Source organism: Lolium perenne, chromosome 6, assembly GCF_019359855.2.
Source record: "Lolium perenne isolate Kyuss_39 chromosome 6, Kyuss_2.0, whole genome shotgun sequence".
NCBI lineage: Eukaryota > Viridiplantae > Streptophyta > Magnoliopsida > Poales > Poaceae > Lolium > Lolium perenne.
The window spans coordinates 120,730,287-120,757,582 of NC_067249.2; the positions used below are offsets into that span (position 1 = coordinate 120,730,287).

General features: G+C 47.1%; 1 protein-coding gene across 1 annotated transcript; it reads right to left on the bottom strand.

Annotated features, from left to right (window-relative positions):
• Positions 1-19,503: 19,503 nt before the first annotated feature.
• On the bottom strand, positions 19,504-19,947 carry LOC139832484 (E3 ubiquitin-protein ligase WAVH1-like). Its single transcript, XM_071822260.1, has one exon. The coding sequence runs from the start codon at positions 19,945-19,947 to the stop codon at positions 19,504-19,506; it is 444 nt and encodes a 147-aa protein (XP_071678361.1).
• Positions 19,948-27,296: the final 7,349 nt, after the last annotated feature.

The following is a 27,296-nucleotide window of genomic DNA, read 5'->3' on the forward strand; positions in this document are numbered from 1 at the left end:
TTCCACAAGATTGTGTCTGAACTCATTGCTGAACACGAGAAGGAAACCGCAAAGCTATGGGGCGACATCCTCTCACTTCACGACACCACCAACAAACTCCAAGCACAGCTCTATGACGTTCGAAATCGAGCGTGAGTATGAAAACAGGTTTAAATACATAAGCCATGCTGCTAGTTTCAGGATTCCCGAGACCAAGATGTCGTTTCTTGATGGAGAGCCTCTTCCTTGGAAGTCTGATGACGGGAATTGGTCACCACCATCGCCGAAGGAGTAATTCATCATCGGTATTGGCATCCCCTTGGTTTGTTCCAAGCTTGGGGGAGTGCCGCGGTATCACATCATCACTATCTTTTACTTTTTACTGTCAAGTAGTGTCATATCATGAGTAGGGAAGTTATCATATAAGATGGGTTGCAGTTTGGAAGTATCTCTCCTTTAGTTGGTTGTCTATATATCCCTTGGTGTGAGTTATCGTTATGGAATATTAATGAGAAGTCTTATTATTTACATATTGCACATCTTATTTTAGTTTGCAATCTCTATTATATGATTTATCTTGTCATTAGTATTGGTATCACTTTGGGAGCATTGAATAGATCTATTTGGTTTTGGCAAACTTAGCATTGGTCAATAGCAACAACACTTTGAGGTTTAAGAAGAAAAGAGAAATACATGTAGTTGTTCCATTGTCTTTCTTTCATGTTAGCTCATAGCTTATTATTCTGAAGTTAAAACTGTTTGTGTTTGCAAGGAAGATGCATGATTGTTCCTATCACATGTATATTTGTTTGTTTCCCTCGACTCTTATGCTTGCTAATTAACCTTGCTAGCCAAAGACCTGTACTGAGAGGGAATACTTCTCATGCATCCAAACCTTAACCCAAACCTATGCCATTTGTGTCCACCATACCTACCTACTACATGGTATTTTCTACCATTCCAAGTAAATACTTCGTGTGCTACCTTTAAACAATTCAAAATATACTATCTCTTATTTGTGTTAATGTTTTATAGCTCATGAGGAAGTATGTGGTGTTTTATCTTTCAAACTTGTTGGGCAACTTTCACCAATGGACTAGTGGCTTCATCCGCTTATCCAATAATTTTGCAAAAAGAGCTGGCAATGGGATTCCCAGTCCCAAATTAATTAATCTAAATAGACACTCCTCCATGGTATGTGATTGATGGACGGCACCCGAAGGATTCGGTTAGCCATGGCTTGTGTAAGCGAAGGTTGGGGGGAGTGTCATCATAATAAAACCAAAATAAAAAGGCACTCCTTCATGGTATGAGATTGTTGGCAGGCACCCGAGGATTCGGTTAGCCATGGTTTGTGAAAGAAAGGTTGGGAGGAGTGCCATACAAAATAAAAATAAAATGGGAGCCGCTCTTTGAAGGTTGTCTGTTAAGGGGGTTAGAGTACCCGCTACCAGTCGTTGACAACAACGAACACCTCTCAAATTATTACTTTTATTCTCTTTATATGATTTCAAAACTGAAAAAGCTCTAGCACATGATTTAATCACTGCTTCCCTCTGCGAAGGGCCTGTCTTTTACTTTATGTTGAGTCGGTAAACCTATTTCCCTCCATCTCAAGCAAGCATTTGAGTTGTTGTGATCAAACCATTATATTGTGATTTGCTTCATCATGTCTTTTACTCTTCCTTGTTTAGTACAAGTTTTATCTGAATGAATATAGCTTTGCAAGTTATCAATGATTATGAGGAGACTATTATGATTGAGTATGCAAGTTGTGCAATATAAACTTTAACATGAGAGCGCTGCTCGATAGATAAGAATAACCTGTTAATTGTTCTCTGACCAAGAACGAAGGTTGCCATCACCAACTATGATTTCTTATGCACCTTTATTTGTGATTACCTTATACTTGTTTCAAGTTGAGTTATATGAGGAAGTTGTTTACTGGAATATCTTGTGTGAATGAATATGATGCTTCTTGTCCGTATTTTATTTATCGACTCTTCACTCCATAAACATGTGGTCTGTTCTCGAGTTCAGTTTCGCTTGGGGACAAGCGAAGTCTAAGCTTGGGGGGAGTTGATACGTCCAATTTGCATCACTATTTTATATCATAATTTGCTGTTATTCATTGATATATTTCATATTTGGGTTCAATACTTATGTTATTTCATCTATTTTGCATGTTTCATCATTATTGGAGGATCGAGCACCGGAGCCAGGATTCTGCTGGAAAAAGCACCGTCAGAACGCAATATTTCGGAAGATCAACTGTGGAAGGAAATTATACCAAAAATCCTATTTTTCCAGATGACGAAGGAAGCCAGAAGGGGGGAGCCGAGGGGACCCAAGGTGGGCCCAGACCACAGGCCGGCGCGGCCCATGGCCTGGCCGCGCCACCTGGTGAGGAGGGGGGCCCACAGCCCCTCTCGCCTCCTTTTCTTCGCGAAATCCTTCGTCCCGAAGACCTAAGCCACAAAGGGTACCTCGCGAAAGGTTACAGCCGCCTCTGCGGGGCGGAGAACACCAGAGAGAAAAGAGCTCTCTGGCGGGCTGAGATTCGCCGGGAAAATTCCCTCCGGGAGGGGGAAATCGACGCCATCGTCACCGTCATCGAGCTGGACATCATCTCCATCACCATCATCATCATCTCCACCATCACCACCGCCGTCTCCACCGCTGGACATCGTTACTGCCGTAGCAATTTGGGTTTGATCTTGATTGTTTGATAGGGGAAACTCTCCCGGTATTGATTTCTACTTGTTATTGATGCTATTGAGTGAAACCATTGAACCAAGGTTTATGTTCAGATTGTTATTCATCATCATATCACCTCTGATCATGTTCCATATGATGTCTCGTGAGTAGTTCGTTTAGTTCTTGAGGACATGGGTGAAGTCTAAATGTTAGTAGTGAATTATGGTTGAGTAATATTCAATGTTATGATATTTAAGTTGTGGTGTTATTCTTCTAGTGGTGTCATGTGAACGTCGACTACATGACACTTCACCTTTATGGGCCTAGGGGAATGCATCTTGTACTCGTTTGCCAATTGCGGGGTTGCCGGAGTGACAGAAACCTAAACCCCCGTTGGTATATCGATGCAGGAGGGATAGCAGGATCTCAGAGTTTAAGGCTGTGGTTAGATTTATTCTTAATTACTTTCTTGTAGTTGCGGATGCTTGCAAGGGGTATAATCACAAGTATGTATTAGTCCTAGGAAGGGCGGTACATTAGCATAGGTTCACCCACACAACACTTATCAAAACAATGAAGATTAATTAGCCGTATGTAGCGAAAGCACTAGACTAAAATCCCGTGTGTCCTCGAGAACGTTTGGTCATTATAAGTAAACAACCCGGCTTGTCCTTTGTGCTAAAAAGGATTGGGCCACTCGCTGCAATTTTTACTCTCGCACTTTACTTACTCGTACTTTATTCATCTGTTATATCAAAACCCCCTGAATACTTGTCTGTGAGCATTTACAGTGAATCCTTCATCGAAACTGCTTGTCAACACCTTCTGCTCCTCGTTGGGATCGACATTCTTACTTATCGAAGATACTACGATACACCCCTATACTTGTGGGTCATCACCCCACTTGTTCTCTCGGGACCTGGTGCTACTGCAGTGGGTCGTGGAATATTTTGCCTTGCTGATCCTTCGGGAGGCGAATTTATAAACGCCGTTCCCATGGCTCCAACTCCTACCATAGCCATATTGTACAATGCTTCTCTTGGATCTTCGGGAGGTGGCTTGGACGCGAGGACGAAGGCTTGTGTCGCCATGTACCCAGCTTCTGGTGTTTTAGGGATAATGTTCCCCCTCGTGTCTATCGACATAAAGGACATGTCGAGGTTTTGAACCAGATTCTCCCTATCTGCTTGAGGTATATTTTGCAGCCGAGATCTTGCTCTATTTCATGCTGCCCCGTGGCTATCTCCCGAAGTGCCAAACTGTTGACTCAAGTTAGCTCTTCGCCTGCTTGACGCAGAAGCTGCTTCCTGTCTCCTATCCAACTCGATTTTCTGCTTCTCGAGCTCCCGCCTGGTACGTGCAAGCCTATATTGATACGCTTGTAACTCCTCCGGTGTCTCCGTTATGGTCATTGGCTCTGTACCATCAATAGCTCTTGCGACTCGATCCCATACCGCCTGCGGAAGTCGCACCATCTCTCGTGTTCCTGGTCCGATATATTTTGTTCCTAAACTCGCGTGAGATCTGCAGGATCGACATACGGATTTCCCGCTTCGTCGAAGTTCTCCGATGTCTCCTCCTGCGGGCGACTTGGGTCTCCAATTGCATAGATCTGATGATATTTTGGATTCTGAACTTTGTCGAGTTTGGTGACACCATCATAGAGATTGGTGAAGACCTCTCCAACAATAGTGGATCTGTCGATGAAGTTGAAGCTATCGATGTTGCTCGAGCCATCGCTTATATCGGAGTCCACAGATGACTCGAAAGACATGTCGCTAAATATCTTGGCGAGTTTTTCACTTGCCATGGTGCTGATGAAGCGTGGCGACGAAATCTCCTCATCGCCTGATTCGATTGACGATGTTGAACTCGAAAAGTTGGGATCGACCGCTGATAATCCCGACGAGATCGGAATTTCGAGACGATACACTCCTTCTTTCTCGACGCGGAAGTGGAACTTTCCGAACGTCATCTCCATGGGCTCCTCCAGATACGCATATGCATCCAAACGGGAGGGCGGGTGAGGAACAAAATCGACTAGACCAGTTTCAATCTGTTTACCTCTGTCCATCGTGTTACTTGCAGCTGATGAAGTCGACGATCTTGAACGTGCCATCGAGATCAGCTCCTTGACACCTCTAATTCCCACAGACGGCGCCAATTGACAAGGGATTAACTTATCAATGCCTACAGATTGTAGACTAGGGTTTTAGTCGGAAGTAGAGGGTAAGTAGATCTCGAAGGTTTCAGCCGAAAAGTGCTCGACGATATGAAAACTAGGGTTGCGTGAAATAATGAATCGATCCTTTGTTTGTCCCTCGACTCCCCCTTATATAGGAGGCGGAGCCGAGGGATTCGTAATACACAAGTTACAGAGTCCGGGAGGGTTTCTAACCCGTCCCGTAATATTACAAGTATGTATTTCCTAATACAACTCTAGCTTTCCTTGGTACTAATCTTGGGCTTCCAAACTTCATATTCATCGAGTCGTGGGCCTTCAGTAAACCCCGGGTACCATCTTTGGTAGGCCCATTGGGGATGCCTATGTCACGAGGGGCCCACCCCATAAGGCGGCGCGACCAGGGGTGGGGCCGCGCCCCCCTATGGTGTGGCCGCCTCGTCGCCCCTCTTCGTCTCCTCTTTGGACTTCCGGAAGGCTCCGTGGAAAATAAGACCGTGGGCTTTTGTTTCGTCCAATTCCGAGAATATTTCCTATGTAGGATTTCTGAAACCAAAAACAGCAGAAAATAGGAACTGGCGCTTCGGCATCTTGTTAATAGGTTAGTGCCGAAAAATGCATCAAAATGATATAAAGTGTATATAAAACATGTGAGTATTGTCATAAAACTAGCATGGAACATAAGAAATTATAGATATGTTTGAGACGTATCACTAGCGGCGCCCGGGTTGGGGGGGGTGCGGCGGCTAGGGTTAGGGTTGGGGAGGAGGCGGCGGCGCCCAAGGAGGGGCGGCGGCTAGGGCTAGGGAGGGGAGGGGCCGGCGACGCCCAAGGGGCAGGGGCGGCGGCTAGGGCTAGGGAGGGGAGGGGCCGGCGACGCCCAAGGGGCAGGGGCGGCGGCTAGGTCAGGGCTGGAGGGCCTCTGATACCATGTAGAGAAGTATTGGAGATTGCACAGCACCAATATGGCCGGCTGCTCATGTATACATAGGCGGACACATGTATAATTACAGGTACAACCCTGACAATACACGGGACCTATACCTAGTACAATATGTTACTCAACAATATCCTCGAACTATCACAAGTTCCCATTATTTTTTCCTAACTGTCACTTTTGGGTTCGCAGGTTCAACATAGTACTAATAAGCAATACGTCTTGCAGATAAATACCAAATTCATATTAACTAAACAGATTAAAGCTGTTGCATTCCCCGGGTTCTCAGCGTTTGGACGGCGCGCTCGTCACCGTGTGGGCCAGCTGAAGTAACGCTACCGATGTATAGTACCCGACCCCGAAACATCAAGGTCATGATTCAAAAAGAAAAAAAATCAAGCCGCAACCTGCACGGCCATAGCCGCTCCGGCTAAGGGCCACTTTTTTTGGGCTTATGCTTATAGATTTTGGTGGGGAGAAACTCTAGTGGGGAGAAGCTCCTACAAATACTTCGGCCCAGTTCTTTTCAGCTGCGGCTTGTGCATAAGCCACTCCGGCTTCAGCTGTCCAGTTGTGAAAATAAGCTTATGAGAAACTACAGTCCAGTTCTTTTTGGCTTCCACTGTCCTAGCTTATTGTATGAGTTGTATGATGAAAAGTCTATAATACCCTTGAAATTAATTTCTATGCTCACAAACAGTTTTAGTTCTTTTGTACTGTTTAATTTTGCATATATGGTCACAAAGTAATTTTGTATAATGTATTTTCCCAGCGAAAGGCACAAAATAATGTGGTCTCCTATTACAGTATAAGAGGAGATCGTTGTTAGCTGAATGAAAGCTAAAAGTGTGGAGTCTAGTTGCGTCTCGACCCGTACTTAATTTGCTACTGATCTCATCAATGCTTGGTTGGATAGAATCGGAGATAGGCAGCTTGCCTCGTCGCAGCAAGAGAGGCGGGAGAAGCAGGTCAGTCGGATACGGGAGCGCCGGTGAACGGCTACAGCAGATCGAGCCCCGGCCGGCAACGGCAAGCTCAGCTCAGCTCGAACCGGGAGGACGAGCTAGGGGCAGGCTGCGCCGCCGCGGGCTACCCCTCGGCCATGGAATGGAACCGGGGTCGGGCGGGGATGATTTTGGCGGCATCGGGTGGCAGCTGGCGGCGGCGGCCGGAGTTGACCGTGGGGGCGGCGGCGGAGGTGTACTAGCAGGAGGACGAGGAACCCTAGATCGGGATTAGAACCAGATAGAGGAGAGCTGGACGCTTGATTAAACCAGAGGAGAAAACGATTCGGCAAGAGCACTTGCACGCGGTGGCATTACATGTAAATAGCGAGGGAAAATGGGGCATAGACATATACCGTTTCGGACAGAGCTTGGGAAGCTGCCCAAAGCTGGGGTACCCCAGCTTCCCCCAATCGTGAAGAAATCGGTTAAGCCGGCTGCCACGGGAAACGGCTTAAAATCGAGTTCTTTTTGGCTTGAGCTTATTTTCACCCCTAAGCTGCTGAGAAGCTTCAAAAGAACTGGGCCTTCGTCCCCTTCTTTTGGGCTTATGAAATATATACCGTCAAAGCTGCCGTGGCCGCTCTCCCGAGCCTTCTCCCGCCACCCCCCTCCCAGATCCCTCCTGGTTTCAGGCCACAGGTAATCCCTCCCACCACGGCCGCCGTTTCTCCAGCTACAGATCATGATCTGGTTTCACCGCCGCCGCCTTCCCCTCCGTCGCCTGCGACTGGTTGTCGCGGACGTGGACCGCTAGCTCGCGCGCCCTCAACCTCCTTCCACGTCTGCACTCTTTAATGTGGCCGGTGGTTGGGGCAACTGGAAGAATTCCTCTGTTGTCTCACCTTCAATGCCGACACGGGAGGAGCTCGAGGCACATCGCCAGGGTCGTGGGGATGGGGAGCTGTCCCGTCTGCCTCACCGGGCGGCTTTGCCTTCATCGCGCCCCGCATTGCAGCCCGGTTAACGGCCCCTCCCTCTTGGCTTAAAGGGAGGTGCTTTCGTTGCTACTCCAAGCACCACCTCGCGTGAGACTACAGAGACCCAATCAGGTGCACCCTCTGCCTCCGCTGTGGTCAGCATGCTCGCTACTGCCGGCGATGCCTTGTGCCCCTTCCTAGCGACAGCAACTTCGACACCTCGCCTGCCACGCCCGCACCTGCTACTTCTGTCGCACCCACAGCCGCTCCTGCAGGTCGGACCTGAAGTTCGTGGTGGAACGCCTATCTGCACCTTATTTGGAGGTAGCCTATCTGCACCTTATTTGGAGGTACAGAGCCTCCTATGTCCATCTTCCTCATCCCGTCCCTCTCCAAATCCGCTCGGGCATCATATCAGTGGCTGATGGACTTCTCGGCCCTGGAGTTAGGATTGCTACAGCTTGGTGCATAGAGTTTCTGGTGATCTGAAGTGAAGAAAAGAACACGGGGACCAGCAGCGTGCTGTTGGGGAGTGGGAGCATGAGAAGAGCAGGCAGAATCAGCAACACTCCTCCCAAAAATGCAATTGTAGTGCATTTCTCCTTATCTTCCTCATGAGGTTCACGACATCACCACCTAGCTAAGTATGCCCCCTCCTACAATTGGCTGTTCAAATTCCTAGAATACTTGTATTGTTTTGTCAATATATTCGTTTTTCAATACCATGAAGAAGGCCATCTAATGTAGCACACTAGAGTTTGGATTAGTTAAAATTTCAGTTTGCACTGTACTATGTCAAATGATGCATTTGTGTTGTTCTTTTTTTGAGAAATATAGCGTGTTTAATGTTGGGATTAACTTTTTGTGATAATGTTGTGAAAATGCAGGTTGAAGAGAATCATCCTCTTTCCAAGTGAACACATTAGTTTAAGTTTCTTTGTTGGGAAAATCTACGGAAAAGCGCCGCACTGATCACTCTCCCGTGCGGCGGCTTCGCGCATCGTTTCCCTATAGGAACGAAAGAAGACACGCGACACACTTATCCCCACCGAGAGCATTTCTGGCCACACACGCACGCCTCACCTAATCCCTTAACCGCTCCTGGCCAGAGCAGCTCGCAAGGTCGCCGCCGAGCGCCGCCGCGGGGAGGTGGTCGACGAGCGCTGCCGCGGGGAGGCTGCCGCCAAGCACCCCCGCCGAGCACCGCCGTGGGGAGCCGGTCGACGAGCGCCGCCGCGGGTCGGCTGCCGCCAAGCACCTCCGCCTAGCCGTGGGGAGGCGACCGCCGAGCGTCGCCGTGGCCCGTTGGGAGGCTGCCGCCAAGCACCCCCGCCGAGCACTACCATGGGGAGGCGTCCGTCGAGCACCACCGTCTGGAGGTGGATGAATGCTGCCGGGAGACTTGAGAGGAGGCTGCTGTCGCCCCGAGGGAGGTAGACGAACACCTGCGCGGCTGCACTCCATGGGAGGGCCATTTTTCTCTCCTCTCCTCAATGGGCTTGTGCGCCTTATCGTTCCAGGCTGGCCATCCTCGTCGTGAAGCCGGTGAGCGGTGAGGCAGAGGATAGAGGATGTGTGCAGAAGTGGAGATAGACCAGGTGAAGACAATGGGGCAGTGGCTGGCGTAATTGCCATTAGTTTAGTAATAATTTCCGGATGAATTAGTACTGTAGCAACTACCTGATTAATTATTAGTAATTGCCAGATTAATTAGTGGGACTTTCCTGATTAGTTAGATCATAGTTGACAGATTAATTCTTAGTAGTTGCCGGATTAACTAGGGCTACTGTTTTTCACTTGTGACTTCACGTTGGTATAATAGTTAATCTGGTAATTGGGTAAAATTTATCTGGCAACTATTCTAGTTAATTTAGCAATTATTTTTTATCGGTAATGAACTGATGGTGATTAGGAAAACAATTAGTTGAAGCTAGCAGCAGCAGCGACAAGCTTGGCTGCATCTGCCTTTCTTCTTTTGGCTTGCAGCGACCCAGAGTGCTACTTGCTGTTTGCTAAATAACAGAGGAGCGGGTAGTCTCAGTGTTGCATGTGCGCTTTGTGGGGCCAAGGGAATCCGCCGCACGTATTAAGCACTTGTGCGGCGCCGCCGGGTAGTGCAATCCTTCTTTGTTTCACAAGGATTCATGAGAATATGAATGTTTCAGTTTGAAGTGATAATTAATTGGGGTCGCACAAAAATGGTATATATAACTACTAACCTTTGTATTATTTTGAAGGTGTTCTTTGGTATGCTTAGTTATTGAGTTTGTTTTGTTTTATATCAAAGTAATTCCAGGAATGATCTGCGCATTGAAATCATGAAGAACATGGGATACCTCGAGTTGATCCTTGTGAAACATATTGCTGATGTGTTTCCAGAGCTGCAAAGCCTGAAATACACGATTCACCATTTCATGTTTTCGGTGTTGGCCCTCAGTCCAGCGCACGGGCTCGCCGTCCGCCCGCTCCGGTAGCACCGAATTCTTCACAGCCTCACCATGGAAGGTGCCAATAGCATGCGACAACGTTGGACCATGATTACCATCTCTCAGGCAGCTTTAATTTGGTTGCATGCATCTGTTTCTTTGATACTCATAGAAGGAAAAACAACGATTTATTTCTTATGTTATGTGCATAAATCCTATTCTATCGTACTATATATTGGCAAAATATCTCCAAATTTTGCTTTACTTGCTTGGTAGTTTAGAGTAGTGTACGAGATATCCACTTGACTATTTGTTGAGTTAGTATTCGCTAGATCTGTTAGATCAATGACTGGTTGGTAGCATGATGTCGTGAGAAAGGCCTATTAGCATAGGAAGGTGAAATGTCATTTTTGTTACCTGTTCAAGAGCTGTACATGATCTATTATCAGCGGTTGAAACTAAAAATAGTATAACACATATCTTCTCAAGAAGACTCATAGGTTGATTTGGTTTCAAGACCTTTAAGTTTATGCCCAGCGGTGTGCTGTTTCTGCTAATCTATATCTATACCTAATAATAAAGAAAATAAGGTTTCTTGTTCGTCCGTTTTTTAATGCCCTCAAAGTTGTACAAAATTACCCACCACTGCCATCGGTAAGTGAAAAACGTTTCGGTTGTTTTGTTTCTTCGTCGCGTCCCAATTTCCACGCCCGTGGTCCGACTTCCGAAATTACCCCTGAGCTCGATCCCCACCGCAGCATCCGTACCGTACCCTGTCGCCGGTGACCTCCCTTCCCTAACCCTGCCTCTGCCCCCGGTCGTCGGTGCCGCTTGAGCTCGATCCATACACCCTCCTCGGTCGCAGGCTCGAGCAGGCCAACTATTCGCGAGCAATACGTGGGTGTGGTCGGTCAGGTCGAGCGCGTACGCGCGAGTGGAGAGGCGCGTTGGGTGTGGTTGGCCGGCTCGAGCGCGCGCACGCGAGTGGAGGCAGGCCGCGCTGGTGGGAAGCGGCAGGCATCTGACAGTGGAGGAACCGAGTTGAGATGCTTGCGCGTGGTGGCAGTGAAGCGATTGGAGCAGGCGGGAGCAGAACCTTGACCTGCTGCTGATGTTGGCTGTGGCAAGGATGCAGAGGGTCAGTGGCGCCGGCGATAGGCGGTGATGCGATGCACGACGGTGACGAGCTGCAGCGAGTGGTGGTGGTCAGCCTGGGGATGAGGCCGTCCCTACCGGCCCTAACCTCCGGCTGGACACCAAGAAACAGTGAAACACTACCCCGTTCCATCTCAGCTTCGGTAGAATTAGCCTCTTCAATAAAGTGAATCTGATTAGTGGATTGTCTCTTCTTCCCCTTTTCGTGCTAGCCATGACAGCAAGCTAGAGTCCCCGGGAGATGTGTGAAGCCTCGATCTGATGCCAAGCAGCAGCTCTGCGCCTCAGCCTCTGGTCCGGCTCCGGCGCGTTTCCTCCGCGCACAGAACTGGCAGAACCACCTTCGGTGCGTCGCCTCCACGCGCGGAAACCTCTGAAGTGGCGAATTGCCCCTGGGCTCAATAACTGCTTTTTGATGCTAGCAGAACAAGGAACACGGTGGGTGCTACCAGAGCGAGCAGAATAAAGGATTAGTTCTCTATTGATTTTTTTTTAGAAGAACGACAAGTATCTACCTCCTGGGTGCGATATGCATTTCGGACAGAAAATAAGAGTACATAGCTCGTGGGTAAGCTGCATTGTATACGGTGGTTGAATTTAAATACAAATATCTTATATTGTTGAATTAAGATGCACTACTCCCTCCTGTTGAAAAATAATTGGCTCAAAAATAAATGTATCTACCCACTAAAATATGTCTAAATATGTCTATTGTGGGAAATTTATTTTTGATCGGAGTGAGTACAAAATTTCTATTTGTATCCTATTCAGGACCTCGGATTAAAAATAAGATTGTGAATGAACATAAGGTTTACAGTGAACAAATATTACGTGTCATTTTTAATGGTAGCACGATCATACGAGAAAGCGATCCTTCAATACATAAATTATCAACTTCTTATAAAATGCTTAATAAGAATTCTAAGCGAACGGAGGACCGTAGCAACGCACGGGCATATTTCCTAGTCTATACCTATACTTAATAATAAAGGGAAAAGAGTTTTCTTGGTTTCGTCCGTTTTTCGTCCATCAAGTTTGGTTTGGTCCGTCGAATCCTTAATCGCTTATTTGCTACCACACGAGTCGCGGTTGATCCCGATCAGAGAAGCCTAGCTAGCTCCGGCTCTAATCTCCTGCTGCACGTCACGAGTCGGTTGATGGAGTCCAATCCGGAGTAGAGAAACCTAGCTAGCTACGGTAGAGATATACCTGACCTGCACTAGTAGAAAACCTCTCATCCATCTAAGCCTTTAGTAACCGGTACTAAAGGGGGCATTAATACCGGTTCCGTGCGTGGGACATCAATACCGGTTGGTTATGGACCTTTAATACCGGTTCGTAACACGAACCGGTATTAAAGGGTTTGGGCCCGATTTCCAGGCGGTGGTGGGGCCAGGGTTGCACCTTTAGTACCGGTTCGTGTAAGGAACCGGTACTAAAGGGTCTGTGCCCTATATGAGCGCGCGGCAGCGCCCGAGCTCCCTGCATATCTCATTCTCACTTCTCCTCTCACATTTCCAAATATTTTGCACCTCTCACACTTCAATAATCTTTATTTTTCTCCACCATTTTAACAAGATTAACGGCATACATCTATCCAAGGGTTAGCAATATCATCCTTCCTTCCGGCGTTCCTAATTTAGCTCAGTTCTTTGGTAGTTTTAACTCGTACTATTTTTGTAGTGCAAGCAAGGTGTTCGATGAAATGCCTAAGTTAGTGATTTTATTTTTTTATATGCAATTTGAGCTGAAATTATGGTATGTTTTGTAGGTTTTAATTAGTATCATCCCCGTCCTTACCTGTCGATCGCCAGCGTCGTCCCTAGCCGACACGGTACCACCTCGGTGAGCCCCTCTTCTTTTATAAAAAACAATTAGTTTTATGTGATGAACTTGAATATTAATTAAGTTGGTCACTCATATATCCATGATGTTGTGTATTTAATGATTTTTGATATACATATAAAATGCAGATGAGTCGACAATGGATGTACGGTGACCGGTGCCATCCCGAGTTCATTGCGGCATGCATTATTTTCTCAACGTGGCTGAGGCAAACAGGCGGACGAATGGTTTCATGTATTGTCCATGTAGTTCTGTAAGAATATGAAGGATTACTCTACCTCTAAGACCCTTCACGTCCACTGCTGGAGAATGGTTTCATGCCCAGCTATAATTGTTGGACCAAGCACGGAGAAAGAGGGGTTATATTGGAAGACAACGAAGAAGAAGAGGATAGTGACAACTATCCCTTATTCAACGAAGACGGTGGTAGTAGAATGGGGAAGACGAAGCTGAAGAAGAGCCCATTTTCGAGGTGACAATTTTTGATGACCCGGATGACGATTTGGGTCGGGCCATTCTTGATGCGAAGATGAACTACGGAAATGAAAAGGAGAGGTTGAAGTTGGAGAAAATGTTAGAGGATCACAACAAACTGTTGTACCCAAATTGCGAAAATGGTCAGAAAAATTTGGGTACCACGCTGGAATTGCTTTGCGATGGAAGGCGAGAGAATGGTACTTCGACAAGGGATTTGAAAAGTTGCTGAAAATAATAAAGAAGATGCTTCCAGGGGAGAACGTGTTGCCCTCTAGCACGTACGAAGCAAAGAAGGTTGTCTGCCCTCTAGGATTAGAGGTGCGAGAAGATACATGCATGCATCAATGACCGCATCCTCTACCGCGGGGAGTACGAGAATTTGAATGCATGCCCGGTATGTAGTGCATTGAGGTATAAGATCAGGCGAGATGACCCTGGCGATGTTGAGGGTGAGTCCACCCCCGGGAAGAGGGTTCTGCGAAGGTGATGTGGTATGCTCCTATAATACCACGGTTGAAACGTTTGTTCCGGAACAAAGAGCATGCCAAGTTGTTGCGATGGCACAAAGAGGACCGTAAGAAAGATGTGATCTTTGAGACACCCCGTTGACGGGTCGCAGTGGAGAAAAATCGACAGAGAGTTCAAGTCATTTTCGGATGACGCAAGGAACTTAAGATTTGGTCTAAGTACTGAATGGCTTTAATCCTTTCGGGAGCAGAGCTCAGTCCATAGCACCTGGCCGGTGACTCTATGTATCTATAACCTTCCTCCTTGGTTGTGCATGAAGCGGAAGTTCATTATGATGCAGTGCTCATCCAGGGGCCAAAGCAACCCGGCAGAACGACATTGATGTGTACACTGAGGCCATTGGTTGAAGAACTTTTAGAGTTGTGGCGTGACGAAGGTGTACCTGTGTGGGATGAGCACGAACAAAAGGAATTTAACCTACGGCGTTGTTATTTGTAACCATCAATGATTGGCCTGCTCTTGGTAACATTTCGGGCGGTCAAACAAGGGATACAATGCATGCACACACTTTGTTTAGGTGAGGTGACGGTAATTATTTGGGAAACAAGAATGTGTACAGGGCATCGTCGATTTCTTCCAAAACAACATCACGTAAGAAAGAGAGGAAAGCATTTCGGAGGTGAGGCAGATAACCGAACGAAGCCTACCCGCCCTCGGGGAAGTTATATATGATATGGTCAAGGATTTAAAAGTGATCTTTGGAAAGGGTCCGGCGGACAACTGCATTCCGCATGATGTTGACGGACACGTACCCATGTGGAAGAAGAAGTCGATATTTTGGGAGCTACCCTCTTTGGAAATTCTTAGAGGTTCACTCTGCAATCAACGTGATGCACGTGACGAAAAATCTTTGCGTGAACCTGCTAAACTTCTTGGGCGTGTATGGGAAGACAAAAGATACACCGGATGCACGGCAGGACCAGCAAAGTATCCACGAAGGAAACAACCTGAATCCAGAGAAGTATCAAGGTCCTGCCAGCTACGCTCTTACCAAAGAGGAGAAGGAGATCTTTTTTGAAGTCCTGAGTAGCATCAAGGTCCCGTCTGGCTTCTCGTCGAATATAAAGGGAATAATAAACATGTCGGAGAAAAAGTTTCAAAACCTAAAGTCTCATGACTGCCACGTGATTATGACACAATTACTTCCGGTTGCATTGAGGGGGCTTCTGCCGAAAAATGTTCGAGTACCCATTGTGAAGCTATGTGCGTTCCTCAATGCAATTTCTGAGAAGGTGATCAATCCACTTACTCTACAAAATTTACAGAAGGATGTGATCCAATGTCTAGTCAGCTTCGAGTTGGTGTTCCCACCATCCTTCTTCAATATTATGACACATCTCCTAGTTCACCTGGTCGAAGAGATTGGCGTTCTCGGTCCTGTATTTCTACACAACATGTTCCCCTTTGAGAGATTCATGGGAGTCTTAAAGAAGTATGTTCATAACCGTGCTAGGCCAGAAGGAAGCATCTCCAAGGGCTATGGAACAGAGAAGGTCATTGAGTTTTGTGTTGACTTTATTCCTGACCTTAAGCGATCGGTGTTCCTGAATCGCGCTATGAGGGGAGACTGCGTGGAAAAGGGACGCTAGGAAAGAAATCAGCAACGTGTATGGACGGACATTCTTTCACTCAAGCACACTACACAGTTCTACATAATTCCATCTTGGTGGCTCCGTACAAAGAGGAACACAAGGAGATCTTACGCTCTAAATACCCGGAGCAACGTGAAGATTGGATTGATGGAGAACACATGAAGACTTTCGGCGGTTGGTTGCAAACACGTCTCATGAATGTCACCGATGACGAGCAGCTGTACTTGTTGGCCAAGCAACCATCTTCTACTATATCGAATTTTCAAGGTACGAGATTAATGGGAACACATTTTACACTTTCGCCCAAGACAAAAAGAGCACCAACCAAAACAGTGGTGTCCGCTTTGATGCAGAAGATGGCAATGGGAACAAGGTCACATATTATGGGTACATAGAGGAGATATGGGAACTTGACTATGGACCTAATTTCAAGGTCCCTTTGTTCCGGTGCAAATGGTTCAACCTGAAAGACGGGGTACAGGTAGACCCGCAGTACGGAATGACTACAGTGGATTTCAAGAATCTAGGGTACGACACCGAACCATTCGTCCTAGCCAGTGAAGTGGCTCAGGTTTTTTATGTGAAGGATATGTCTAGCAAACCGAAAAAAAGAAAAGAAAGGCAAGAGGACACATCATACGATGAGCCAAAGCGGCACATAGTTCTTTCAGGAAAAAGAAACATCGTGGGAGTAGAGGACAAGACAGACATGTCAGAAGATTATAATAAGTTTGATGATATTCCACCCTTCAAGGTAAAAATTGACCCAAGCATCATCTTAAACAATGAAGATTGTCCATGGTTGCGTCGCAGTAAGAAGAAAGGGAAACAGGCGAAGAAAACTCAGAAGACTAGCTAGCTACATATAGGGATCATAACTTGTGTATCTCAATATGGAAATCACTTTTGTGTAATGATGTTACTGTATGTAAGATATTAACAATGGAGATGGTTGGCTTGTTTTACTAGTTAAGTCACAGGCTTGCAGGGAAATTTTTCCGAGGCGGAACTTCCGAATATGCCATATATAGGGCATGTGCACCAAGGGCATATTCGAGAAGTTCCGCCACGGGAGATTTCCCAACCCTTTCCTCCATCCATGGTGATGAAACTCTCCATCCATGTTGGCTTGTTGAGCTGCTTCCCATGGTGTATCGATGCTCCTTTTATAGGCAGAGCGTCCTTATCCCGCCGACAGCTTTAGTACCGGTTGCACCCACCAACCGGTACTAAAGGTTACCCACGCGTCCTTATCCCACCGACAGGGCATCGTGCGCTACATACTTTATCTCATCGAGCAGGGCGTCCTTATCCTGCCGACAGCTTTAGTACCGGTTGCACCCACCAACCGGTACTAAAGGTTACCCACGCGTCCTTATCCCACCGACAGGGCGTCGTGCGCTACATACTTTATCTCATCGAGCAGGGCGTCCTTATCCTGCCGACAGCTTTAGTACCGGTTGCAGACACCAACCGGTACTAAAGGTTTGCCTCTGTCTTCCCGCCTATTTTCTTCCCGCGCTTTCCACCGGTTCCCGCCTCCGTCCTCCCGCCATTTTTTCACTATATATATGTTGGCTTGGCCACCATTTACATATCACATCTAGACTCATATCTGCAAACCTCATCACCAGGTCACATGGCTTCCATCGTATCTCTAACCCTCCGGGAGGCGGAGGCGCTTTGCGCGTCGAACTACCCCTGCCCGCCGGGCTACCGCGTCCCTACCGGCTGGTTGCTGAGCGTCGGAGGCGTACCGGTCCCTCCTGTCCCTCTAGGTGTGGCGCGCGAGATGGCCATCACGAACCACTACTACTTCGAGCTCACGCCAGAGCAGTGGAGGAATCCCCAGTGGCATCCCGACTACAGCCCGACTTGGGAAAGCTTCTTCATCAATCGGCGTGAGAGGGCGCTCGCCAGGCACGAGGAGGGCGGCCCGCCTCCTTCGAACTTCAACGAGGCCGGCCATCGGCTGTGGTGGCGCGGCCGGACTCTCCAGGGCGTCATGGCCTACCGTGGCCCCCGCCTGCGCTACCCTCAGTCCCAGCCCACGCGTGCTCACCCGCCGACATTCGAGTACCGCGACCCCGATGCCAGCGACGATGATGACGGCGACTACGACGACTACAGTGGCGACTACTACAGGGCTAGGCACGAGTATGACTGAATGACTCCAATAGTAGAATTTGGCCATGTATCTTTAATTTTCAGTTAAGCTATGTACTTTTAATTCGAGTTCACTCGTAATAAAATTTTATTCTCGCCCTTTCTTTCCCGCCTTTTTCCGTCGTACGTGGCGGGAAAGTTTCACTCGTAGAATTAGAAAATATATAGAAAAGAAATATAAAAAAGGATATAGAAAACAAATAGAAAAGAAAACAAACAAAAAAAGAAAAAGAAATAGAAAACAAATAGAAAAGAAAAGAAATAGAAAAAGAAAAGAAAAGAAAAGAAACACAAAAGAAAAGAAAAAAACAGAAAAGAAAAGAAAGAAGAAACAGAAAACAAAATAAATAGAAAAGAAATATAAAAGAAAAGAAACACAAAAGAAAGGGAAACGAAAATGAAAAGAAAAGAAATAGAAAATGAAAAGAAATAGAAAAAGAAAAAAAATAGAAAATGAAAAGAAATAGAAAAAGAATAGAAAAGAAAAGAAACAAAAACAAAAACAAACAGAAAAGATAAAGAAATAGAAATAGAATATAAAAGAAAAGAAACATAGAAGAAAAGAAACAAAAAACAAAAACAAACAGAAAAGATAAAGAAATAGAAATAGAAAAGAAAAGAAAAGAAACATGGAAGAAAAGAAAAAAAGAAAAGAAACAGCAAAAGAAAAGAAAACAGTAAAAGAAAAAAAAAACAAAACAAAAAACCTTTGGTACCGGTTGGTACCATTCGTACCGGTTGGTGGTACCAACCGGTACCAAAGGTCTTTCCCTCTCTTTCACTTAGCCGCGCGGGCAAAATTTCCCCCAAATCCCTCTGTTTCTCACACACGCAGACGCGCGCAACCTCGCCACGCCGTCGCCGTACGAACCTCGCCACGCCGTCGCCGTGATCCTCGCCACGCCGCAGCAGTCCATCGCCGTCACCATCGCCTTCGTCCACGCGCCGCTCCTCTCCGCGCGTGCCCCCGTCGCCCCCGTCCCCGTCTCCGGCGCAGGTATGTAGTGCGCCGCCCCCGTCGCCTCCCTCCCCTTCTCCGGCGCCGTTGCCCGCCGCCGAGGCGCCGCCCCCGCGCGTGTCCGTGGCGCCGCCGCTGCGCGCCATGCCGCCGTTCCCCTGCTGGAGGCCGTCGCCATCCGCGCAACGCCGCCGCACACCACCCGTCGACGCTGCACACGAGGTGCTCGACGGAATGCCGACGCCATGGCCGCCCCTGCCGCCGCCAATGTCGACCGACCGCACCCGGACGCCCGTGTTCGCGCACGCGACGTGGACGCGCAGTTCCTGCACGGCGACGGAGAGGAGGCCGCCGATGCACTGCGCGAAGGCGTCCTGGATGTCCGCCTCGTTCTCGATGAAGGAGAAGGTGCCGCCCGTGGCCTCGGCGATGGTGTGCATGGCCGCCGCGTCGTGGTCGGTGCCGAACCCGAAGGTGTGGACCGGCGCGGACCGGTAGCCGTCGCCGGTGTACGCGAAGGAAGGCGGCACGAGCGCGTCGTAGTCGGCGTCCTGGCCACGCCTGGCCGGGCACCATGTACGTGTCCTGCCCATCCGACAGGAGTATCACGCTCGCGACGGCGTTCCGGTGGAGGCGGTCATCGAGCACCTTGGCGGCCTTCCGGAGCGCGGCGCCGATGTTGGTCCCGCGGGAGAGACGAGTACTCGCAGTGCGTGTTGAGAGCCACCGCTATCGACCCGCTGGACGACGTTGAGCCTGCTGCGCTATGGTGTCGGTCGCCGAGAGGCCGAGGCGCTCGGACCAGCGGGTCGTCGTCGTCGAACACGCGCGGCTCCTTGGGCCGGAAGAAGGGCTGAGCTGGCACGCGCGACGCTGGTGGCGGCGGCGTGCTCTTGGAGGAGCGGAAGGACGGCAGCTCGCGGCAGCGCGCGCTGCAGAGCGGGCAGGCCTGACTGGTGCTGCTCGCGAGGACGCATCGGAAGTGAAATTGGTGGGAGCAGTCGGCCGTGAAGCTGCTGCCGCCGACGCCACGGCGCATGTCGCCATTGCAGATGGCGCAGGTGCTGATGTTGCTCTCCATTGCCGTCCCTGGCTTGGCTCTGACCGTCGACAGAAGAAACTGCTGTGAGGGAGAGGTTTGACAATTACTGCAAGATGACAGCGATTACAAAATGCATTGTTGCTTTTATCGCGTTCGCGTACGGTGCGTGTTGAACACGAAGTCATCGTTTGCTGCGAAGTAGGCCACTGGCTACAACCCAGCCCCCTCACGCGCGCAGCCTTGGGTTCGAATTCCCTTGGGCTTAAACCAAAACCCTTTTTGTTTATTTTTGTTGTTTCTGAAAATTTGAAATCTGGATACTTTTCCAAGTATTTAAAAATACACTTTTACAGCTCCAAATTTTACAAACTTGATATCCTTGACTATCAGAAAAACATGATCTATTCATATATAAAGTTTGTTTAAACTTTTGAACAACTAAAAATCGGACAACATTTTAATTTGGGCTTAAAATGATAAAACTTGCTATATTCATAACTCTCTTTCTACAACTCCAATTTGCACAAACTTTATATCTTATTGCATCAGAAAAACATGAGGATTTCAAATATCATCATGCCATGCATCATTGACATCATCTCTGGTTCGGCCAAATTAAAATTGCAACAAGAACTAAATGCTATGTGAGGGTGTTCCACTATTTCTTGCTATATTCGAACACCCCACTTAATTTTGCTATGTATGAAACCCTTGCACATGATGAATGAAATATAATTGCTTTCTTCATTTTGCAGTGACATTGAGGTATGGAGGACGGCACCTTCGTCCGAGATGAGGAGGGGGAAGAAGCGGTGCAGAAATTGATCTATGAGAGTGCCCGTGGTCCGGAACCCGACGATGGAGATGACAACGAGTACCAAGACTTTCTGAATGATTTTGGCGAGGGACTTGAGTCTGAACAAGTTAGAAAAGACAATGAAGTGTCCATCACAAACTCCGGCGAGGTGTATATCTATGTATCAATTAGTCTGTGTTCATCCCTAGATGCATTCATTTATTTGTATTGCACTTATTAACGAATAATTTTTTCTTTTAGCCTTCTGGATCATCGAGCAAGTCTGTTAGAACAAAACGAGGCCCGACGCGGGTGCTAAAGGGCGAGGGCAGGTTAGCCCTCACGGCATTCAAGGATAATGGTGAACCAGTGCATCCCAAGGAGTTTTGCCGCAAATTTACAAGTCAATCCGGAATTATTGTTAGGGACCATGTACCGATCAGCATTCAAGAGTGGCATAAGCCGAAGAACCCAGAGAGTGGTGCTAGTTATGTCAACGACACGATGAAAATTTTTCTTTGGGACACGCTACTGACAAAGTTCAGCCTACCGGAAGACATGACGGAAGGCCAGAAGAATAAAGTCAAGGAATGGACATTGAAGAAGATGGCCATACAATTCCAGAGCTTCAAGAAAAATTTATGGGACAAATATAAGAATGAAGATCCAGTATTCGATGATAATCTAGTGAAGATAAAAGATCACTGGGCCACATTTAAGGAGTATAAGAAATCGTCTACTTTTGTGTCCCGATCGAAGAAAATACCGAAAATGCTGCAAAGAAGAAACTTCCGCATCATTTGGGGTCAGGTGGCTACAAGAGTGCCATTCCGAAGTGGACATCGTTTGAGAATAAACTGATTGATCATGGAATCACTCCACAGACATGGGACTGGCCCGAACGGTCCAAGTTCTGGTTGTTCGCTCATGGGGCAGGGTTGGACCCAAAGACAGGGCTGATCGTTGCGAAGGGAAAATGGAAGGAAAAAATTGAGGCAATTGTACCGAAGCTTGTAGATGCAATTGAAAAGGTCAGAAAGGGAGAGTACATTCCCGATCGAGAGAATGACGAGCTGACACTCGCTCTGGGGAACCCTGAACATGTTGGACGGGTACGAGCTCGCCCAGGTCTCACCATGAAGGAAGCGTGGCCGGACAGCGGTGACACTTATAGAAGCCGTTCGCGAAAGAAGAAGAAGGACGCCGACATTGTAACGGAATTGTTAACTAGGGTGGAGGCTCTTGAGAGAAATCAGAGGGCACCTGTTCAGCCGCTGTTTCTACAGGATCCACAAGCCGATGCTGCCCCATCTCAGCGAAGAAGCAGTGTCGGTTCCTCGCATCTTGACGGATGTGGAGGAAGCTACCCAGTGGATTATGTCACGGAGAAGACAGATTGCGAGCTACATATGTTATTCAGGACCGCGTTCGTTAAGGTGGCGGTCGGCTATGTGTACCCAAGTGAAGATGGAGCAATGCACCATCATATGCCCATTCCACCTGGCTGTGTTCGTGTCGGGGTGGATGAAGTTGTTCCGGGTTTTGAAACAGTGGAGCTTGATATTCCTAGAGGTGAAGATGAGAGGACACTGACCGATGTCAAGCACGGTTTCGCCCTATGGCCGAAGAAGTACGTCGTCCTTTTGCAAAGGCCACCGACTCCTACACATGAGCAGCAAATGCCATCGACTCCTCCTGGTGGCAGTCCTGGTGAGCAGCCAAGTCCACACCTACCGAGAGGGACCCCGGCGTGAGTCCACCATCTCGAGATCCTCCGCGACGTAAGACAGCGTCCGTTAAGCGGAACGGCACGCCGCCTAGGAAGAAAGCTAGAAAGGAGAAACAATCGCCGCCTACCGAGAAGTTACCTTGGGAAAAAACTCCAGAGGAAAACGCGGAGGCCGTTCAGGCCGAGTTGAAGAAATGGTTTGCACCGAAAGTGCCAGAGATACCTTTCGAGAAGACACTAGATCCGGTGAAAGTTGTGCGTACCGTTGACAATCTATATGACCCTGTACCATCGGCGCCATCTGACTATGCGCGTTCTATTGAAAGGTCGTATGACAAGATGATCGAGGCGACAAAACCCGTTCAATCGGGTATCAGGGAGATAAAAGGGATACACAGTGTCTACCAGCTCGGACAACAACCCGTTCAATCGGTCGCCCCTCTCAAGGTGTTTGACGGGAAGACCGTTCAAAGTTCTCGACAAGACGCATGGCGATTACGCCTTCGCTGAACGAGCATATCGGTTTATTCAAGGGAAAGATTTGGTCGAGAATCTCAGGAAAGGTACCAACATGTATGCGTAACTTGCATTCGTGGTACCTTAAGGCCTCAAAGGAAGGGATCGAGACTATCATGGTGCGAGTTAGGGAAGAGCACTACTTCCAGGAGTACTGTGTGAACGTTGACTTCGCCGAACTCTTTCAGTTATACAATCTCCGGGCCCTCGACAAATCAATCATCAGTTGCTATTGTCTGTAAGTGATTTATTTATTTAATTTGAGAAGTCGTTCATTGTCTGCAGATTATAATCTTTTGTGCGCTATATTATGCAGATCGAAGATGCTCGAATGCAAAAGGGACGATATCACATACATTGGGTTCATTGACCCGCACACAATGCATGTTAAAACCATAGAGAATCCCCTCTATAACAAGGATACACCGCAGACTTTGCTAAGGTTTTTGAAGCGACAACGTGACAAAAAGCTAATAATTTGGCCTTACAACTTCGAGTGAGTCTTACTGTCTTATAACACATTATATTTTGCTCACCGTATGTCAAAATTTTAACTAATGACTTATATATATGACACTACATATTGAAACGTGCGTAGGTTTCACTTTATTCTTCTCGTCATCAATTTGGAAATTGGAGAAGTTGAAGTCTTTGACTCACTAAGCAAAAAATCGGAACTATACGTGTCTTGTTTTTTAATGCTCAGAAGGTAATTTTAATTCTTATCGGTTTGTTTCGTTAATTTCCTGCTTTGAACTAATTGATGACTCTTTTATGCATTTTCTTTTGTCGAGCAGCGTATGGCAAACTTTCATCAAGGAAGATACGTCCCGTGAATGGACACCGAAGCTGCGATGGCGTGCGAAAGTAAGTAGTACTACCTAGGTCCACGCACCTTTTAATTATCATACTTGACTATTGTTTGATTGAATTATATTCTTGTAAAGAAATGCCCGCAACAACCTCCGGGGACCGATCTCTGTGGATTCTTCGTTTGCGAGTACATCCGCAGAATTGTCAGCGAGAGAACGAATAATGAAAGAAATAAAGAGGTACAAAAACAATCTTCACAAATTTGTTTTGTTATCATAAGTTGTGCTGAGTTTCAGTAATAGTTGTTTCATGTATTCATTTGTATCTTATTCTTTTATAGTTGGCAAGAAAGTGGAACAAGCTCTCAATCGATGACCGCTTCATAGCAATAGGCGAGGAATTGGCGGGATTTTTCCTTCGGGACGTCATACCACCACTCGCAGAGTACCACTATGAATGAAGATGTACATGTTACATATATAGTTGACTCGAAGAGTACCACTATGCTACATGTAATAGACATATATAGAGTACGCTTCGGAGAGTACCATTATGCATGAAGATCGATCTTCATGCATAGTGCTACTTAATATGCGATCTTATGCAATAACATGTGTGTTATATTATATGCACCAACTTGCTATGCATCATCTTGATCTTCATGTACTACCTACACCCAAACGCGTTTCTGGTGCATCGACGCGATATGAAACAAACCGATATCCCAAAACCCCTCCAAAAACCCTAAAAAACCAATTCTCTGCCGCGGCAGAGATTTGGGAAAATTCCCTGCCGCGGGTGGGAACCTTTGGTACCGGTTCGTATTACCAACCGGTACCAAAGCTCCTTGGCCCTGAGCTCTCCTGGTGGCCCACGTGGAGGGCATTTTATACCGGTTCGTAAGCAACCGGTACGAAAGGGGGGGGGGGGCCTTTAGTGCCGGATAATTAATACCGGTTGCTCAACCGGTACTAATGCCCCTCTGGAACCGGTACTGATGAGAGATTTTCTACTAGTGCTGGCCTAGCCGTCCGAGGGAAGATCAATAAATTACAAGGTCTGAAACAGGCGGCGGCGGACTGGTCGTGCTCGCTAGGGGCCGTCGACAAGGCGGCGACGGGTACCTGCACAATGAAGAGGAAGGGGAAGGTCGATTGATTAATTTGGATCTACACACGCGCCCCATTGCCGCATGAGGCTCAGGCAATAGGTCCGTGCAAACTCGCCAGCAGCCGCCGACAAGGTGGCGGCGGGTGCCATGCAAGAGCCACCGTCGGCATAAGACTCGGGCAATGGCGGAGCTTGCTAGGACAAGCATCAATGCGTGCTAGGGCCCAGATCGATATGTCGCGAGGTATCCATGCGCGCCATGAGGACACACTCCAGCGCCGACGTTGTCGAGATCACCATCAACGAGAACCAGGTCAACTGCGCCGGCGCACACAACCGCAAGGCCGGCCTGTAACCGCAATGCGAGGTGGTTGGCCACGCCCTTCCTGGATGCGTGAAGGGCGCCAACACCATCGAGGCCACCTGCCACACGCCAGACTGCAGGACGTCTACGGCGAGGTGATCCGCGTTCTCAAGCCGGGAGGCCGCTATGTATGTGGAATCTGGATGCCTTTGACAACATGTTCGCGCTTCTCACCGGCAGTTGATCTTTCTTGCTGACTAACCGTTCAGAGATTATATTTTGCTCTGTGCTTCAAATTCATACTCGGAGCAGTCCTACATGATAGTATGGGTATCTGCTTTTTGGAAGCTTCTTATCTTTTTGATGCTAACGATGAAAACCAGGCTAGATGCAATCGGACGAGGCAAAGCTCTTGGATTAGGTGTCTGTAGTTGCAATCTTATGTTCTCCAAGCTGCTGGCCTGGTCAACTGCAGATTGATGTGCCCAGGTTGGCCAGTAGAAAGAGGAAACAAGCACACGCGCGGGATGCCTCGACGGCGACCAGGCGCATCCCGCACTTGGCTTCCAGGGTGACAAGGGGACGGCTGCCTAGCTTCTTCGCTGCATCGCATCGCTTCTTCGTTTGAGCATGGGTGCAGGTGAGTCTCTAATTGTGCTGATAAACCGCTCCGACTCTTACAGGAACTCTGCTCGGCGACAGATAAACGGAATGATACTACAGTCCAATTGTTTTGCAAACGAGAGGTTGCTCCGACTCCTACACAAACTCTGTTGGGCGTCCTATAAAAAGTTCTTGAATCCATTGACTGAAACCCACCGGAGCAAAGTTGCCTAGCCGGCCTAAAGTTCCGTCCCAACTCCACATTGTGACGCCGGAAGATCTGCTCCAGCTCAACGTTGCCGCCGTGACACTGTGTTGCTCTTCTGCCAACCGGAACTCTCCGTCCACATCATCGTTCTGCTGACCGAAACTCTCCCTCCACACTACGAGAAACAGTAATATTTCTTCAGCTATGACTCTGCGACAAACAGTGATCACTTCTTTACTTATATATGTGTCATATATATCTTTGTTGAATTATTTTAAAATTTTGGCATTAGGTGATTCTTTCAGCCTTATACGTTAGGTCCATTATTATGTAAACCATTAAGCCATTAAATAAAATCATATGATTATATTTAAAACCATTGTTCAAAATAATTTTCTTTTGAGATGATTGTTTAAAATAGTTGATAAAAAACAATGATGTATAGAAGACTCCCACCGTAATCAGCGAGTAGACAGAATACCAATTGGTCTATTTTTCTAAATCAACGACCTTTGTTACAAAAAAAAAAAATTTAAGTCCGGTGCCAAAGAGAAAAAGTGCTAAACACGGATTGTTTCCTAAAGCGTTTGTATTTTTTCCCGGTGCAACGCACGGGCACTTTTACTAGTACTAACCTTAAAACTTGTAGGTTTGTAATACATATAAATATAATGCCATCCCTATTTTTATTCCTGCCTATGTTGATATTTGTTTTGTTCTTCTCTTCGTACAAAAATATTCTTACACGATCGGAAGATGGGAAAAGTGCATAACACAAAGAGATTTTAGAGAAGCAGCTTATGGCAGTTGGTGGAGAATGATGACCTGTTTCCTACCAGAATCTAAGAAAATCTTATATCAGTCATGTCAAAGTTTAATTACGCAAAAATACATTTATGTATATTCTACTTCCATTAAGTGGAAGATTGTGCTTTCACGCTTCATTCATTCAGCCATCTTTGCTATTTTTAGTTGGTTTAAAGAGTGGCATCTTTGCTATTTTTAGTTGGTTTAAAGAGTGAAACGGCCACTGTTTCCTTAGATAATAATGTCAATTCATATATCGTTTTTTGTTCACAACAGTTCCCACTGGCTATTTTTATATGCTTTCCAGGTAAATGCGTCTTTACGGTCCATTTTGACCAACTATTATTCGTTTTACGTGCCTATATTTGGACTGACTATTCCCTATAATTAATACTGGGTAGGAAGTTTGAAATTTATACTTCTCCTCTTATGTTATATTATATATATTAATTATATATTTCTTCTACCTTTCTGTTTCTAATCTTGAGTTCTGATTAGTTAG

Bases quoted from the DNA above. Each gene is read 5' to 3' on its own strand.
- LOC139832484 (XM_071822260.1), bottom strand. From the start codon at position 19,947: ATGGAGAGCAACATCAGCACCTGCGCCATCTGCAATGGCGACATGCGC.